The following is a 14,792-nucleotide window of genomic DNA, read 5'->3' as shown; positions in this document are numbered from 1 at the left end:
GTGCCCCCAGTATTTATCTCTCTTCCCCCCATTACTAACCTCCCCCCAGGAGTGCCCCCTAGTAGTGATCTCCCACCCAGCTGTGGCCCCAGTAGTAACCTCCCCCCCCCAGCAGTGCCCCCAGTATTTATCTCTCTTCCCCCATTACTAACCTCCCCCAGCAGTGCCCCTAATAGTGATCTCCACCCCAGCAGTGGCCCCAGTAGTAACCCCCCCAGCAGTGCCCCCAGTATTTATCTCTCTTCCCCTATTACTAACCTCCCCCAGCAGTGCCCCTAGTAGTGATCTCCCTCACAGCAGTGGCCCCAGTATTAACCTCCCCCCCCAGCAGTGCCCCTAATAGTGATGTCCACCCCAGCAGTGGCCACAGTAATAACCTCCCCCCCATCAGTGCCCCTAATAGTGATCTACAGCCCAGCAGTGGCCCCAGTAATAACTTCCCCCCAGCAGTGCCCCCAATATTTATCTCTCTTCCCCCCATTACTAACCTCCCCCCAAGAGTGCCCCTAGTAGTGATCTCCCACCCAGCAGTGGCCCCAGTAGTAACCTCCCCCCCCAGCAGTGCCCCTAATAGTGATCTCCACCCCAGCAGTGGCCCCAGTAGTAACCTCCCCCCCAGCAGTGCCCCCAGTATTTATCTCTCTTCCCCTATTACTAACCTCCCCAGCAGTGCCCCTAATAGTGATCTCCACCCCAGCAGTGGCCCCAGTAGTAACCTCCCCCCCCAGCAGTGCCCCCAGTATTTATCTCTCTTCCCCTATTACTAACCTCCCCCAGCAGTGCCCCTAGTAGTGATCTCCCTCACAGCAGTGGCCCCAGTATTAACCTCCCCCAGCAGTGCCCCCAGTATTTATCTCTCTTCCCCCCATTACTAACCTCCGCCCAGGAGTGCCCCCTAGTAGTGATCTCCCACCCAGCTGTGGCCCCAGTAGTAACCTCCCCCCCCCAGCAGTGCCCCCAGTATTTATCTCTCTTCCCCTATTACTAACCTCCCCCAGCAGTGCCCCTAATAGTGATCTCCACCCCAGCAGTGGCCCCAGTAGTAACCCCCCCAGCAGTGCCCCCAGTATTTATCTCTCTTCCCCTATTACTAACCTCCCCCAGCAGTGCCCCTAGTAGTGATCTCCCTCACAGCAGTGGCCCCAGTATTAACCTCCCCCCCCAGCAGTGCCCCTAATAGTGATGTCCACCCCAGCAGTGGCCACAGTAATAACCTCCCCCCCCATCAGTGCCCCTAATAGTGATCTACAGCCCAGCAGTGGCCCCAGTAATAACTTCCCCCCAGCAGTGGCCCCAATATTTATCTCTCTTCCCCCCATTACTAACCTCCCCCCAAGAGTGCCCCTAGTAGTGATCTCCCACCCAGCAGTGGCCCCAGTAGTAACCTCCCCCCCCAGCAGTGCCCCTAATAGTGATCTCCACCCCAGCAGTGGCCCCAGTAGTAACCTCCCCCCCCCAGCAGTGCCCCCAGTATTTATCTCTCTTCCCCTATTACTAACCTCCCCAGCAGTGCCCCTAATAGTGATCTCCACCCCAGCAGTGGCCCCAGTAGTAACCCCCCCCCCCCAGCAGTGCCCCCAGTATTTATCTCTCTTCCCCTATTACTAACCTCCCCCAGCAGTGGCCCTAGTAGTGATCTCCCTCACAGCAGTGGCCCCAGTATTAACCTCCCCCCCCAGCAGTGCCCCTAATAGTGATCTCCACCCCAGCAGTGGCCACAGTAATAACCTCCCCCCCATCAGTGCCCCTAATAGTGATCTACAGCCCAGCAGTGGCCCCAGTAATAACCTCCCCCCAGCAGTGCCCCCAGTATTTATCTCTCTTCCCCCCATTACTAACCTCCCCCCAGGAGTGCCCCTAGTAGTGATCTCCCACCCAGCAGTGGCCCCAGTAGTAACCTCCCCCCCCCAGCAGTGCCCCCAGTATTTATCTCTCTTCCCCTATTACTAACCTCCCCCAGCAGTGCCCCTAGTAGTGATCTCCCTCACAGCAGTGGCCACAGTAATATCCTCCCCCCAGCAGTGCCCCCAGTATTGCCCAGTGACTGAATACATTTAAACTTACCTTTTGAACAAGGTGATCGCTGGCTGGTGCTCACGCTGACCGCTCCCGGCACAGTCTCCCGCAGTCCTCTCAAGGTGAACGCTCCAGGGTCTCCCGCAGTCCACTCCCGCTGACCGCTCCAAGCTCCGACCACCGCGCAGTCCTCTTCTGCTGTCCGCTCCAGACTCTTATGCTCACCACGCCCGGCGCAGGTTCACCCGCCAAGAAATCTTCTTTACTGTGCCCACGCAGGGTCACCCGTCGACCGCTCCTGGCGCAGGGGCCTCCACTTCTTGCTTTGTCGCTGTTCCTCCTGCTGCTCTGACCGCACCAGCCAGCCACATTAACAGGCAATTGATTGCTGGTGCTCTCCTGACCGTTCCCGCCCGCCACAGAACCCATGCTGCGCATGCGCTCTGTAGCTGTACAGCAGCGTTAAGTAAGTGAACTCAGAGTAGAAAAGTATCACTATCCGAAAAACTGTTTTCGCAAAAATGGCAGTTTTTCGAATGTGATACTTTTCTACAACAACCATGATGAATATAACTGAAAATTATGAAAAAAAAAATGAGAATTGAAAAGTAAATTAACACTTCACAATTTGAAGTGTTGATGAATAGGCCCCCAAGTCCTTAAATTTGTATTTTTTTTAGTAAGCAGATCGCATTTCCCCTACTTTAAATGGGAAATGCATTCTGCTCAGATTTATTAAAGTAGAATTGTAAATCATTTCTAAAGAAGCCTTGCATAAAAAGGCCATCATCAGATGGCATAATGCAGGCTTCCCTCCATTCCCCCGAATCCTGCTCTACCCTGCCTGCATGCTGACAGCCAGAGCTGGCTTCAGTGATCAGCCATGTGTGTCTAATAGACCACAGGCTGATCACAAAAAATGTGCTGTGAAAATAAATAAATTAACACCATCCTGCTTAGGAGCACTGAACTCTTCTCTGTTACCCAGGAATTTATTCATTATCGGGGGTGTCTGATTAAATATTCACCTCGCCGCGGTGGATAGTTAGCACTGGAGCAATTCATCATTGCTCCTATGCAGGGAGAGCTGCTCTGAAAAGCAGCTGTCCCCGTGTTTAGTAGTACCAGTCTCCCGTTGCTGCTTCAACGCATGTGTGACCTGAGGGTCACGCATCCACGAGGTCACCTGACGGGGAGTTAGTGAGGAGACATCAGAGGGATAAACTTGGATTCTTCTTTGCATCCCTAGAACTCCTTTCCATAGGAAGGAGCGGGATTAAGAGACCAAGTGCCATCTTCAGATGGGGCTTGTTCTTACAGGAAAACTCTAAAAACTTTCAGTTTTTGGAGTTTGCTAAATATCAGGTGGTCCTATTCGGACCCCTGATGATGAATGGTCTGGTAACCTAAACATGCGTTTCCACATGGTTAGCAGGCCCATATGATGAATAGGCCCCCAAGTCAGCTAATGTGTTGTCAGCTGAGATGTAGTGAAAGGCGCTAACATCAGCTGACCGGGTGACAGAGAGGAGATCACCGATCAGTGCTCCTGTGCAGGTGTTATTTTATTTATTTTCTAAGAGGAGGCAGCAAGCCAATAAGCACAGGTGGGAGGGGCAGAGTGGAGGGGTAGCTGGCACATGCGCAGTCACACTATCGGGGAGTATTTTATTTTTGTGAAGTATGGAGATTGGAATTTGCAGGGACAGAGCTTTCTTGCAAGTACTGTCACTGCATGCAAATGTTAGTACATTCCTGTGATATTTCCTAAATTCACAAAGAGAATTTAGTCAAAAGTCCGATGCTCCCCCCGCACATGTCCAACCCTCCCCCTTGGGTGTCCAACTCCCCCATCACCCCTGCGGTTTTTCGAACTTCCCCCTGCGGGTGTCCAATGTTCCTGTGTTGTGGCTGGCAGGTTATTTCTTCACAGGCTGCCATGTAAACATCAGCCTGTGAAGATTGTCGCTGGCTGAACGCCATCTGCTTTTTCGGAACTTGATTAATCACCCTGACACTTTTTACAAAATGTTTTGAAAATTTTAATTTTCACATGATTTTGTGAAAAATAAGTGATGATGAATAGGCCCCACAGTTTTAGATACTGGCTAGGGTGTACGGAGGTCCCCTATCGTATGTACAGTGCCTTAATGTGGTATATATAGACAGAATCACCATCATATGTTTTATTACTATATCTACTGTATGTTACAATGTATACTACATTTCCAGGACTATGGTATTTTCACTACAGTAAACTAAATAAATTGTACAGTATACTGTGCTTAGGTACCCCTACTGAGACACTTAAGCTGGGCATCCACTATACAATTATCTGTCAGATATCTGTCCAATCTGGCTGGTTGGAATGAAAACCTGGCAATGTATTTGGGGAAATGACAATCATCCATTTGATCACAAACACTGGAAAATAACCACAAACGGTCGTTCAGACAAATTGGTTGAAACACACAAATTTAACCAATTTGAACAATTTTTATTGTCCTTACCATATGATCAACTGTCATTTGCTCCCATACATTACCAGGTTTTCATTCCAACCAGCCAGATTGGACAGATATCTGACAGATAATTGTATAGTGGATGCCCAGCTTTATACAGTCAATATAGAAATTTATCTAGGTTTTATTAATACAATAACCACATTATTATCAATAAAAATACAGTTCATTGAACATAAACCTTAATAATAAAAAATCATATATTCTATTCCTAGGAACAAGTGAATATTTTTATGAAATATAGTTAGAAAGAGTTGATCAGACTCTATTGGTAAAAAATGGAGCTTTCTAAAAAGGGGGAAGGTATCCACAGCCTGAAATGTCCAAAATTACCCAAAAATAGACCCAAATATTGCAGCATTATTACCACATCTGTGTACTCAGACAAATAAGAAATATTATAAGCTTGTTCTTCTAGAAAAACACTGTTTTATATGTCCAGTACTTATTATTATATTCAATGTGAAAGGATGTCAATTATACCTGGAGCATCTCTTTCTTATCACCTCAATTGCATGGATCCTGTGCCGGTCCCTTGCAATGGCAATGGTCTTCAGTTGTAATGAGCAAAGGACCGCTGTCAGCGTGGAGTGTGGACGGAGAGCTGAGATCACACATCCAAAGAAGGAGAGCAGCAACAGTTTCGGGTACTACTGTAGCCTCTTTCAAGCTGGAAAAAAGGTCGACAGTAGTAGCCGAAACCGGTTGCTGCTCTCCTTCTTTGGATTTGTGATCTCAGCTCTCCATCCACATTCCACGCTGACAGCGGTCCTTTGCTGATTACCATTAGCAGGAAAAATTTGGACACAGAGAGAGGCAGTTTAGGTGGCCAGTCCTGGGAGGTAACAGGAGGATGGCTAGCCAGACGCATGCATGTCGTGGCCAGTGACTGTGTCTTCACGGCCATGTTCCAACAGACATTCTGAGCAACCATAGGACTGCTCTAATGTCTAATAATGTGACTGATGTGCATCAGTTGCTGAAACTTTTTACAAAAAGTGGTGGATTTGCAACTCAGCCATTGGGCATCCCTGTATGAATTCCATTGGTTGCGGCATGCTGTCTCTGCATAAAAAAACGCGACTGCGATCACCTCTACATCAGGCCCAGTGTATATTTTCCAGCAACATAGTAAATAGAATTATTTCTGTAAGGTTAATGAATGGTTTTCCTCACCAAATTTTGTACAAAGGTCTTTCAGCTCCGCATCATACAGTGCATCAGTTACATCGGTGACGTTTATCCTCCCTCGTTTCTTGGTGTGATACAGGATAGCAAAGTTGCATGGTGATATTGCACGACTTAGCTCAGAGATACTGTTGGTTATGTAGACAGGATGGACTTCTTTCACTTTCTTTTTAAAGTATATTTGTTTAAGTAAATCTTGTAACCACCGATAATTCTCCTTGGCGTCTCTGGAACATATTGCCACTGTGCACTTTCAGATAAAAAAGAAGAATGAAGAATTGTCTCTTTGTTGGCGCACAGAAAAAATATATTATTAAAACATAACTTTTATTGGGTCAAATAAAAATAATAACATGCTCCTCCAGTGAAATATTAAAATGCAATTAATTGTGTAATGAATGATGTGAAAAAATGGAAATAAAGAAAAAAAAATAATGAAAAGATAAAAAATAAAATTGATCTCGCTTTATTTCCAACTTAAATTTGATGTGTCTTAGTTATTTAATATATCTGCATTAAACATAATTGTGATTAATTTTGCATTACATTTTTTTCTAATGTAAATTCCACATATTATTGATACCCAAGAGATTAACGCATACCATTTTTCATAGAGCATTAATGTGCTTCTTATAAAATGTAATTTCTCAAGAGATTAACGCATAAATGTGATCACATTGATAAGTATATTGCTCAAGGAATTCACTAACATATTAACTTCTACATATGATCTAATGGACCGTGATGAGTATATATATTTCTCATACATGCTGACTTTCTATATAAGATCCGATGTTGTAATAATAGAAACGTTTCTCATGGAGCAGTTGTTTGCTTTACATGCATGCTACCTCTAATGAAGCTGAATGAGGTTAATTAATAAACCCTAAAACCACTTATATAATATATATCTTAGGCACCTGAGATTAAATAGATATTATATTCTTAGAGCGGTATTCAATATGGAGCGAAAACTCCGTGGTTTGCGCCGCACTTCAGAGGTTTTGGCAGTGAAAAAGTATTGCGTGCTCCCGCTTATCCCCGTATTCAATTTGAAACCAGCGAAAACGGGACCTGGCGATACTTGGATCGGTGAAAATAAAAAATGGGAAGTTTCAGTAAATAATTGTAGGAGCCCCCTAAAGATGTCCAGACCTCGGGGATCCAGACCAAATGGGTACCCCCGTTTTTTGCCTGCAGAAGAAAGTCAAGGTTTTTAAATAGCTGCGCAGGTGTTTTTTTCCTGACAGAAGAAAATGCAGAAGAGCACTTAGGTTATTTTTTTCATTTTTTTAAGTGGTCCCATCAAATTTGGGGTACATGAAAATGGGTGCTAGCATATTTTTAAGTCCCTAAAGTGTTTTTTTTTTTATAAAAAATGCACCTGATTGGCTCCGGCGACTGACAGTTCCCACGTGGGCTGACGTGGGAACTGTCAGTTGCCGGAGCCAATCAGCGGGTGCTCTACACTGAGTGCTGCCGCTGATTGGCTCACGGGACTGCAATGCCCCGTGAAGTGCCGTCAGCGGCCATTCGGGAGCTATCAGCATGTGTGGAAACACACATGCTGATAGCTGTGTAGTGTGGATCGGCTAAATGTTTTTTTTTTTTTTTTAACAATTCCATGGATTACTGCGGAGACCAGTGCTGGATGTAGGTGAGTATGAAATCTTTCTTTGGAGGGCCACTGATCACGGATTTCTAGTGGACAAGGGGACAGAATCATCTGGTATAGGTAAGTATGTGTGAATGGGTAGGTGTGTGTAATAAAGTTATACTGGACACGGTGTGTGTGTGTTGTCTTTTTTTAACTATTTATTTTACAGTGAAGTTACAGGTGCCACATGTTTGCAGGCACTTGTAGTTCCACTGTAAAGTACAATAGTTTTACATGATTTGGCCCCCCTATTACCCCCATACCCACTGCTCCAGGGGTATGGGGATGAGCCCCAAGCTTCAGCATAAGATTGTGGTGCTCGGGAGAGGGGGGACCCTTCTTTGGGGGGTCCCCGACTCCCCCGAGATCACCGGCTTGCGTTGATCGACTTGGGGTGTAATGCTTTGGACCTGGAGCCCCGGTGATTGGGTCTCCTGGCTGTGGCATTACACCCCAGTCGGTTGGGTCTGGTGTTGGTTTTAAATATAAGGGGTACCCCACGTCTTTTTTGCCCCCTATATTTAAAACCAGCACTGGTCCCTGCAGCCTGGTGTTGGTTTCTAAAATACAGTGGAACCCTACACATTTTGTTCCCCGTATTATTAGAAACCACCCCTGGCTGCCAAGCCTGGGGCTGGTTTGGCTTTTGGGGGGTAGATCCTGCGTCATTTTAAAAAAAAACTTTTAACCCGTTTTTTTACAGGTAGAGTCATTGCCATTGTCTAGTGTGTATGCTCCTTATTACTCCCATGGATATATTAACCAAACCAATAATCAAACATAGTGAGTATTGTTAGTAAGAAATCCAAACACCTAAATTCTGCACATCAATCTATTATAATTAGGAATGTTCCACCATTATGAATATGTATATAATTCTGTGTTTCATCTTCCTTGTGTAACTCTAGTATATGTATGGTAAAGTATATTTGCTTTTCATATAATTATAACCCCATATCCTCCTGTATTCTATCATAATTACAAGTGACCTAATGACAGTGAATAGAAATGTAAATAATAATAAATAAAATAAATACTTAGAACATCCAGACTTAATAAAAATAACTATATTTGATAATAATATTAAGTAATGCAATAGTGCATAAACACATTGCATAATAACCCCTTTATATTAATAGTGTTCTATATCTTACAGATATTGATTACACTGGGGAACAAAAAAAATATTTTTTTCTCTTGCCAAGATGTAAGATGGGTGTGAGCGGACTCGCAGGTGCTATTTTTGCATTAGATCTTCGCTATAGCTGAATTGGCTCCAGTTTTCAAATTAATGAAAAATTAAAAAAATCTGTTATTTTCTCCATTTGCAGTACCTTACTAGTCTAGGCCGCTTTACATAACAGAATCTACTTAGTTTTGCTATTATAACAACTACCCTCTTTCAACAATAACAAGAATTTGTTTTATTTGTAATAACGTAGCTGGTAGTCACATGTGAGACACATAACACATTCATATCTCATCACTAATGCTGGGAGGAGGCGTGGCCATGCACTGCTAAGCCTGCTGGGACATCCTCAGACCACAGCCACGCCTCCTCCCATCATACAGAGAGGAGCAATGCACCGCTGAGCCTGCTGGGACACCCTCAGACCAAAGCCACGCCTCCTCCTATCATACAGAGAGGAGCAATGCACTGCTGAGCCTGCTGGGACATCCTCACACCACAGCCACGCCTCCTCCCAGCATACAGAGAGGAGCAATGCACTGCTGAGCCTGCTGGGACATCCTCGGACCACAGCCACGCCTCCTCCCAGCATACAGAGAGGAGCAATGCACTGCTGAGCCTGCTGGGACATCCTCAGACCACAGCCACCCCTCCTCCCAGCATACAGAGAGGAGCAATGCACTGCTGAGCCTGCTGGGACATCCTCAGACCACAGCCACGCCTCCTTCCAGCATACAGAGAGGAGCAGTGCACTGCTGAGCCTGCTGGGACATCCTCAGGCCACAGCCACGCCTCCTCCCAGCATACAGAAAGGAGCAGTGCACTGCTGAGCCTGCTGGGACATCCTCAGACCACAGCCACGCCTCCTCCGCAGCATACAGAGAGGAGCAATGCACTGCTAAGCCTGCTGGGACATCCTCAGACCACAGCCACGTCTACTCCCAGCAAACAAAGAGGAGCAATGCACTGCTAAGCCTGCTGGGACATCCTCAGACCACAGCCACGCTTCCTCCCAGCATACAGAGAGGAGCAGTGCACTGCTGAGCCTGCTGGGACATCCTCACACCACAGCCACACCTCCTCCCAGCATACAGAGAGGAGCAATGCACTGCTGAGTCTGCTGGGACATCCTCAGACCACAGCCACGCCTCCTCCCAGCATACAGAGAGGAGCAGTGCACTGCTGAGGCTGCTGGGACATCCTCACACCACAGCCACGCCTCCTCCCAGCAAACAAAGAGGAGCAGTGTGCTGCTGAACCTGCTGGGACATCCTCACACCACAGCCACGCCTCCTCCCGGCATACAGAGAGGAGCAATGCACTGCTGAGCCTGCTGGGACATCCTCAGACCACAGCCACGCCTCCTCCCAGCATACAGAGAGGAGCAATGCACTGCTGAGCCTGCTGGGACATCCTCAGACCACAGCCACGCCTCCTCCTATCATACAGAGAGGAGCAATGCACTGCTGAGCCTGCTGGGACATCCTCACACCACAGCCACGCCTCCTCCCAGCATACAGAGAGGAGCAATGCACTGCTGAGCCTGCTGGGACACCCTCAGACCAAAGCCACGCCTCCTCCTTTCATACAGAGAGGAGCAATGCACTGCTGAGCCTGCTGGGACATCCTCACACCACAGCCACGCCTCCTCCCAGCATACAGAGAGGAGCAATGCACTGCTGAGCCTGCTGGGACATACTCGGACCACAGCCACACCTCCTCCCAGCATACAGAGAGGAGCAATGCACTGTTGAGCCTGCTGGGACATCCTCAGACCACAGCCATGCCTCCTCCCAGCATACAGAGAGGAGCAATGCACTGCTGAGCCTGCTGGGACATCCTCAGACCACAGCCACGCCTCCTTCCAGCATACAGAGAGGAGCAGTGCACTGCTGAGCCTGCTGGGACATCCTCAGGCCACAGCCACGCCTCCTCCCAGCATACAGAAAGGAGCAGTGCACTGCTGAGCCTGCTGGGACATCCTCAGACCACAGGCACGCCTCCTCCGCAGCATACAGAGAGGAGCAATGCACTGCTAAGCCTGCTGGGACATCCTCAGACCACAGCCACGTCTACTCCCAGCAAACAAAGAGGAGCAATGCACTGCTAAGCCTGCTGGGACATCCTCAGACCACAGCCCCGCTTCCTCCCAGCATACAGAGAGGAGCAGTGCACTGCTGAGCCTGCTGGGACATCCTCACACCACAGCCACACCTCCTCCCAGCATACAGAGAGGAGCAATGCACTGCTGAGTCTGCTGGGACATCCTCAGACCACAGCCACGCCTCCTCCCAGCATACAGAGAGGAGCAGTGCACTGCTGAGGCTGCTGGGACATCCTCACACCACAGCCACGCCTCCTCCCAGCAAACAAAGAGGAGCAGTGCGCTGCTGAACCTGCTGGGACATCCTCACACCACAGCCACGCCTCCTCCCAGCATACAGAGAGGAGCAATGCACTGCTGAGCCTGCTGGGACATCCTCAGACCACAGCCACGCCTCCTCCCAGCATACAGAGAGGAGCAATGCACTGCTGAGCCTGCTGGGACATCCTCAGACCACAGCCACGCCTCTTCCCAGCATACAGAGAGGAGCAGTGCACTGCTAAGCCTGCTGGGACATCCTCACACAACAGCCACGCCTCTTCCCAGCATACAGAGAGGAGCAGAGCACTGCTGAGCCTGCTGGGACATCCTCAGACCACAGCCACGCCTCCTCCCAGCATACAGAGAGGAGCAGTGCAGTGCTGAGCCTGCTGGGACATCCTCAGACCACAGCCACGCCTCCTCCCAGCATACAGAGAGGAGCAGTGCACTGCTGAGCCTGCTGGGACATCCTCAGACCACAGCCATGCCTCCTTCCAGCATACAGAGAGGAGCAGTGCACTGCTGAGCCTGCTGGGACATCCTCAGGCCACAGCCACGCCTCCTCCCAGCATACAGAAAGGAGCAGTGCACTGCTGAGCCTGCTGGGACATCCTCAGACCATAGCCACGCCTCCTCCCAGCATACAGAGAGGAGCAGTGCACTGCTGAGCCTGCTGGGACATCCTCAGACCACAGCCACGCCTCCTCCGCAGCATACAGAGAGGAGCAGTGCACTGCTGAGCCTGCTGGGACATCCTCAGACCACAGCCACGCCTCCTTCCAGCATACAGAGAGGAGCAGTGCACTGCTGAGCCTGCTGGGACATCCTCAGGCCACAGCCACGCCTCGTCCCAGCATACAGAGAGGAGCAATGCACTGCTGAGGCTGCTGGGACAACCTCAGACCACAGCCACGCCTCCTCCCAGCATACAGAGAGGAGCAGTGCACTGCTGAGGCTGCTGGGACATCCTCACACCACAGCCACGCCTCCTCCCAGCAAACAAAGAGGAGCAGTGCGCTGTTGAACCTGCTGGGACATCCTCACACCACAGCCATGCCTCCTCCCAGCATACAGAGAGGAGCAATGCACTGCTGAGCCTGCTGGGACATCCTCAGACCACAGCCACGCCTCCTCCCAGCATACAGAGAGGAGCAATGCACTGCTGAGCCTGCTGGGACATCCTCAGACCACAGCCACGCCTCCTCCCAGCATACAGAGAGGAGCAGTGCACTGCTGAGCCTGCTGGGACATCCTCACACAACAGCCACGCCTCCTCCCAGCATACAGAGAGGAGCAGTGCACTGCTGAGCCTGCTGGGACATCCTCAGACCACAGCCACGCCTCCTCCCAGCATACAGAGAGGAGCAGTGCAGTGCTGAGCCTGCTGGGACATCCTCAGACCACAGCCACGCCTCCTCCCAGCATACAGAGAGGAGCAGTGCACTGCTGAGCCTGCTGGGACATCCTCAGGCCACAGCCACGCCTCCTCCCAGCATACAGAAAGGAGCAGTGCACTGCTGAGCCTGCTGGGACATCCTCAGACCATAGCCACGCCTCCTCCCAGCATACAGAGAGGAGCAGTGCACTGCTGAGCCTGCTGGGACATCCTCAGACCACAGCCACGCCTCCTCCGCAGCATACAGAGAGGAGCAGTGCACTGCTGAGCCTGCTGGGACATCCTCAGACCACAGCCACGCCTCCTTCCAGCATACAGAGAGGAGCAGTGCACTGCTGAGCCTGCTGGGACATCCTCAGGCCACAGCCACGCCTCGTCCCAGCATACAGAGAGGAGCAATGCACTGCTGAGCCTGCTGGGACATCCTCGGACCACAGCCACGCCTCCTCCCAGCATACAGAGAGGAGCAATGCACTGCTGAGCCTGCTGGGACATCCTCAGACCACAGCCACGCCTCCTCCCAGCATACAGAGAGGAGCAATGCACTGCTGAGCATGCTGGGACATCCTCACACCACAGCCACGCCTCCTCCCAGCATACAGAGAAGAGCAATGCACTGCTGAGTCTGCTGGGACATCCTCAGACCACAGCCACGCCTCCTCCCAGCATACAGAGAGGAGCAGTGCACTGCTGAGGCTGCTGGGACATCCTCACACCACAGCCACGCCTCCTCCCAGCATACAGAGAGGAGCAGTGCACTGCTGAGCCTGCTGGGACATCCTCACACCACAGCCACGCCTCCTCCCAGCATACAGAGAGGAGCAATGCACTGCTGAGTCTGCTGGGACAACTTCAGACCACAGCCACGCCTCCTTCCAGCATACAGAGAGGAGCAGTGCACTGCTGAGGCTGCTGGGACATCCTCACACCACAGCCACGCCTCCTCCCAGCAAACAAAGAGGAGCAGTGCGCTGCTGAACCTGCTGGGACATCCTCACACCACAGCCATGCCTCCTCCCAGCATACAGAGAGGAGCAATGCACTGCTGAGCCTGCTGGGACATCCTCAGACCACAGCCACGCCTCCTCCCAGCATACAGAGAGGAGCAATGCACTGCTGAGCCTGCTGGGACATCCTCAGACCACAGCCACGCCTCCTCCCAGCATACAGAGAGGAGCAGTGCACTGCTGAGCCTGCTGGGACATCCTCACACCACAGCCATGCCTCCTCCCAGCATACAGAGAGGAGCAGTGCACTGCTGAGCCTGCTGGGACATCCTCAGACCACAGCCACGCCTCCTCCCAGCATACAGAGAGGAGCAGTGCAGTGCTGAGGCTGCTGGGACATCCTCAGACCACAGCCACGCCTCCTCCCAGCATACAGAAAAGAGCAGTGCACTGCTGAGCCTGCTGGGACATCCTCAGACCACAGCCACGCCTCCTCCGCAGCATACAGAGAGGAGCAATGCACTGCTAAGCCTGCTGGGACATCCTCAGACCACAGCCACGTCTACTCCCAGCAAACAAAGAGGAGCAATGCACTGCTAAGCCTGCTGGGACATCCTCAGACCACAGCCACGCTTCCTCCCAGCATACAGAGAGGAGCAGTGCACTGCTGAGCCTGCTGGGACATCCTCACACCACAGCCACGCCTCCTCCCAGCATACAGAGAGGAGCAATGCACTGCTGAGTCTGCTGGGACATCCTCAGACCACAGCCACGCCTCCTCCCAGCATACAGAGAGGAGCAGTGCACTGCTGAGGCTGCTGGGACATCCTCACACCACAGCCACGCCTCCTCCCAGCAAACAAAGAGGAGCAGTGCGCTGCTGAACCTGCTGGGACATCCTCACACCACAGCCACACCTCCTCCCAGCATACAGAGAGGAGCAATGCACTGCTGAGCCTGCTGGGACATCCTCAGACCACAGCCACGCCTCCTCCCAGCATACAGAGAGGAGCAATGCACTGCTGAGCCTGCTGGGACATCCTCAGACCACAGCTACGCCTCCTCCCAGCATACAGAGAGGAGCAGTGCACTGCTGAGCCTGCTGGGACATCCTCACACCACAGCCACGCCTCCTCCCAGCATACAGAGAGGAGCAGTGCACTGCTGAGCCTGCTGGGACATCCTCAGACCACAGCCACGCCTCCTCCCAGCATACAGAGAGGAGCAGTGCAGTGCTGAGGCTGCTGGGACATCCTCAGACCACAGCCACCCCTCCTCCCAGCATACAGAGAGGAGCAGTGCACTGCTGAGCCTGCTGGGACATCCTCAGACCACAGCCACGCCTCCTCCCAGCATACAGAGAGGAGCAGTGCACTGCTGAGCCTGCTGGGACATCCTCACACCACAGCCACGCCTCCTCCCAGCATACAGAGAGGAGCAGTGCACTGCTGAGCCTGCTGGGACATCCTCAGACCACAGCCATGCCTCCTCCCAGCATACAGAGAGGAGCAG

At 51.0% G+C, this 14,792-nt stretch overlaps 1 protein-coding gene across 3 annotated transcripts in view; it reads right to left on the bottom strand.

The window, feature by feature from the left end:
• LOC148481838 (uncharacterized) overlaps positions 1-14,792 on the bottom strand; it is a 118,521-nt gene that overhangs the window by 60,133 nt on the left and 43,596 nt on the right. For all 3 annotated transcript variants that reach the window (XM_088452930.1, XM_088452931.1, XM_088452933.1), the window contains exon 2: positions 5,715-5,976. In XM_088452930.1, coding sequence (XP_088309056.1) covers positions 5,715-5,976 — 262 coding nt within the window. The remainder of the gene's footprint in view (positions 1-5,714; positions 5,977-14,792) is intronic.

This window comes from Taudactylus pleione, unplaced genomic scaffold (genome assembly GCF_031769625.1).
Source record: "Taudactylus pleione unplaced genomic scaffold, aTauple2 ptg000559l, whole genome shotgun sequence".
NCBI classification, from domain to species: Eukaryota; Metazoa; Chordata; class Amphibia; order Anura; family Myobatrachidae; genus Taudactylus; species Taudactylus pleione.
The sequence above is the reverse complement of the archived record's forward strand: the minus strand, read 5'-3'. Positions and strand labels throughout refer to the sequence as shown.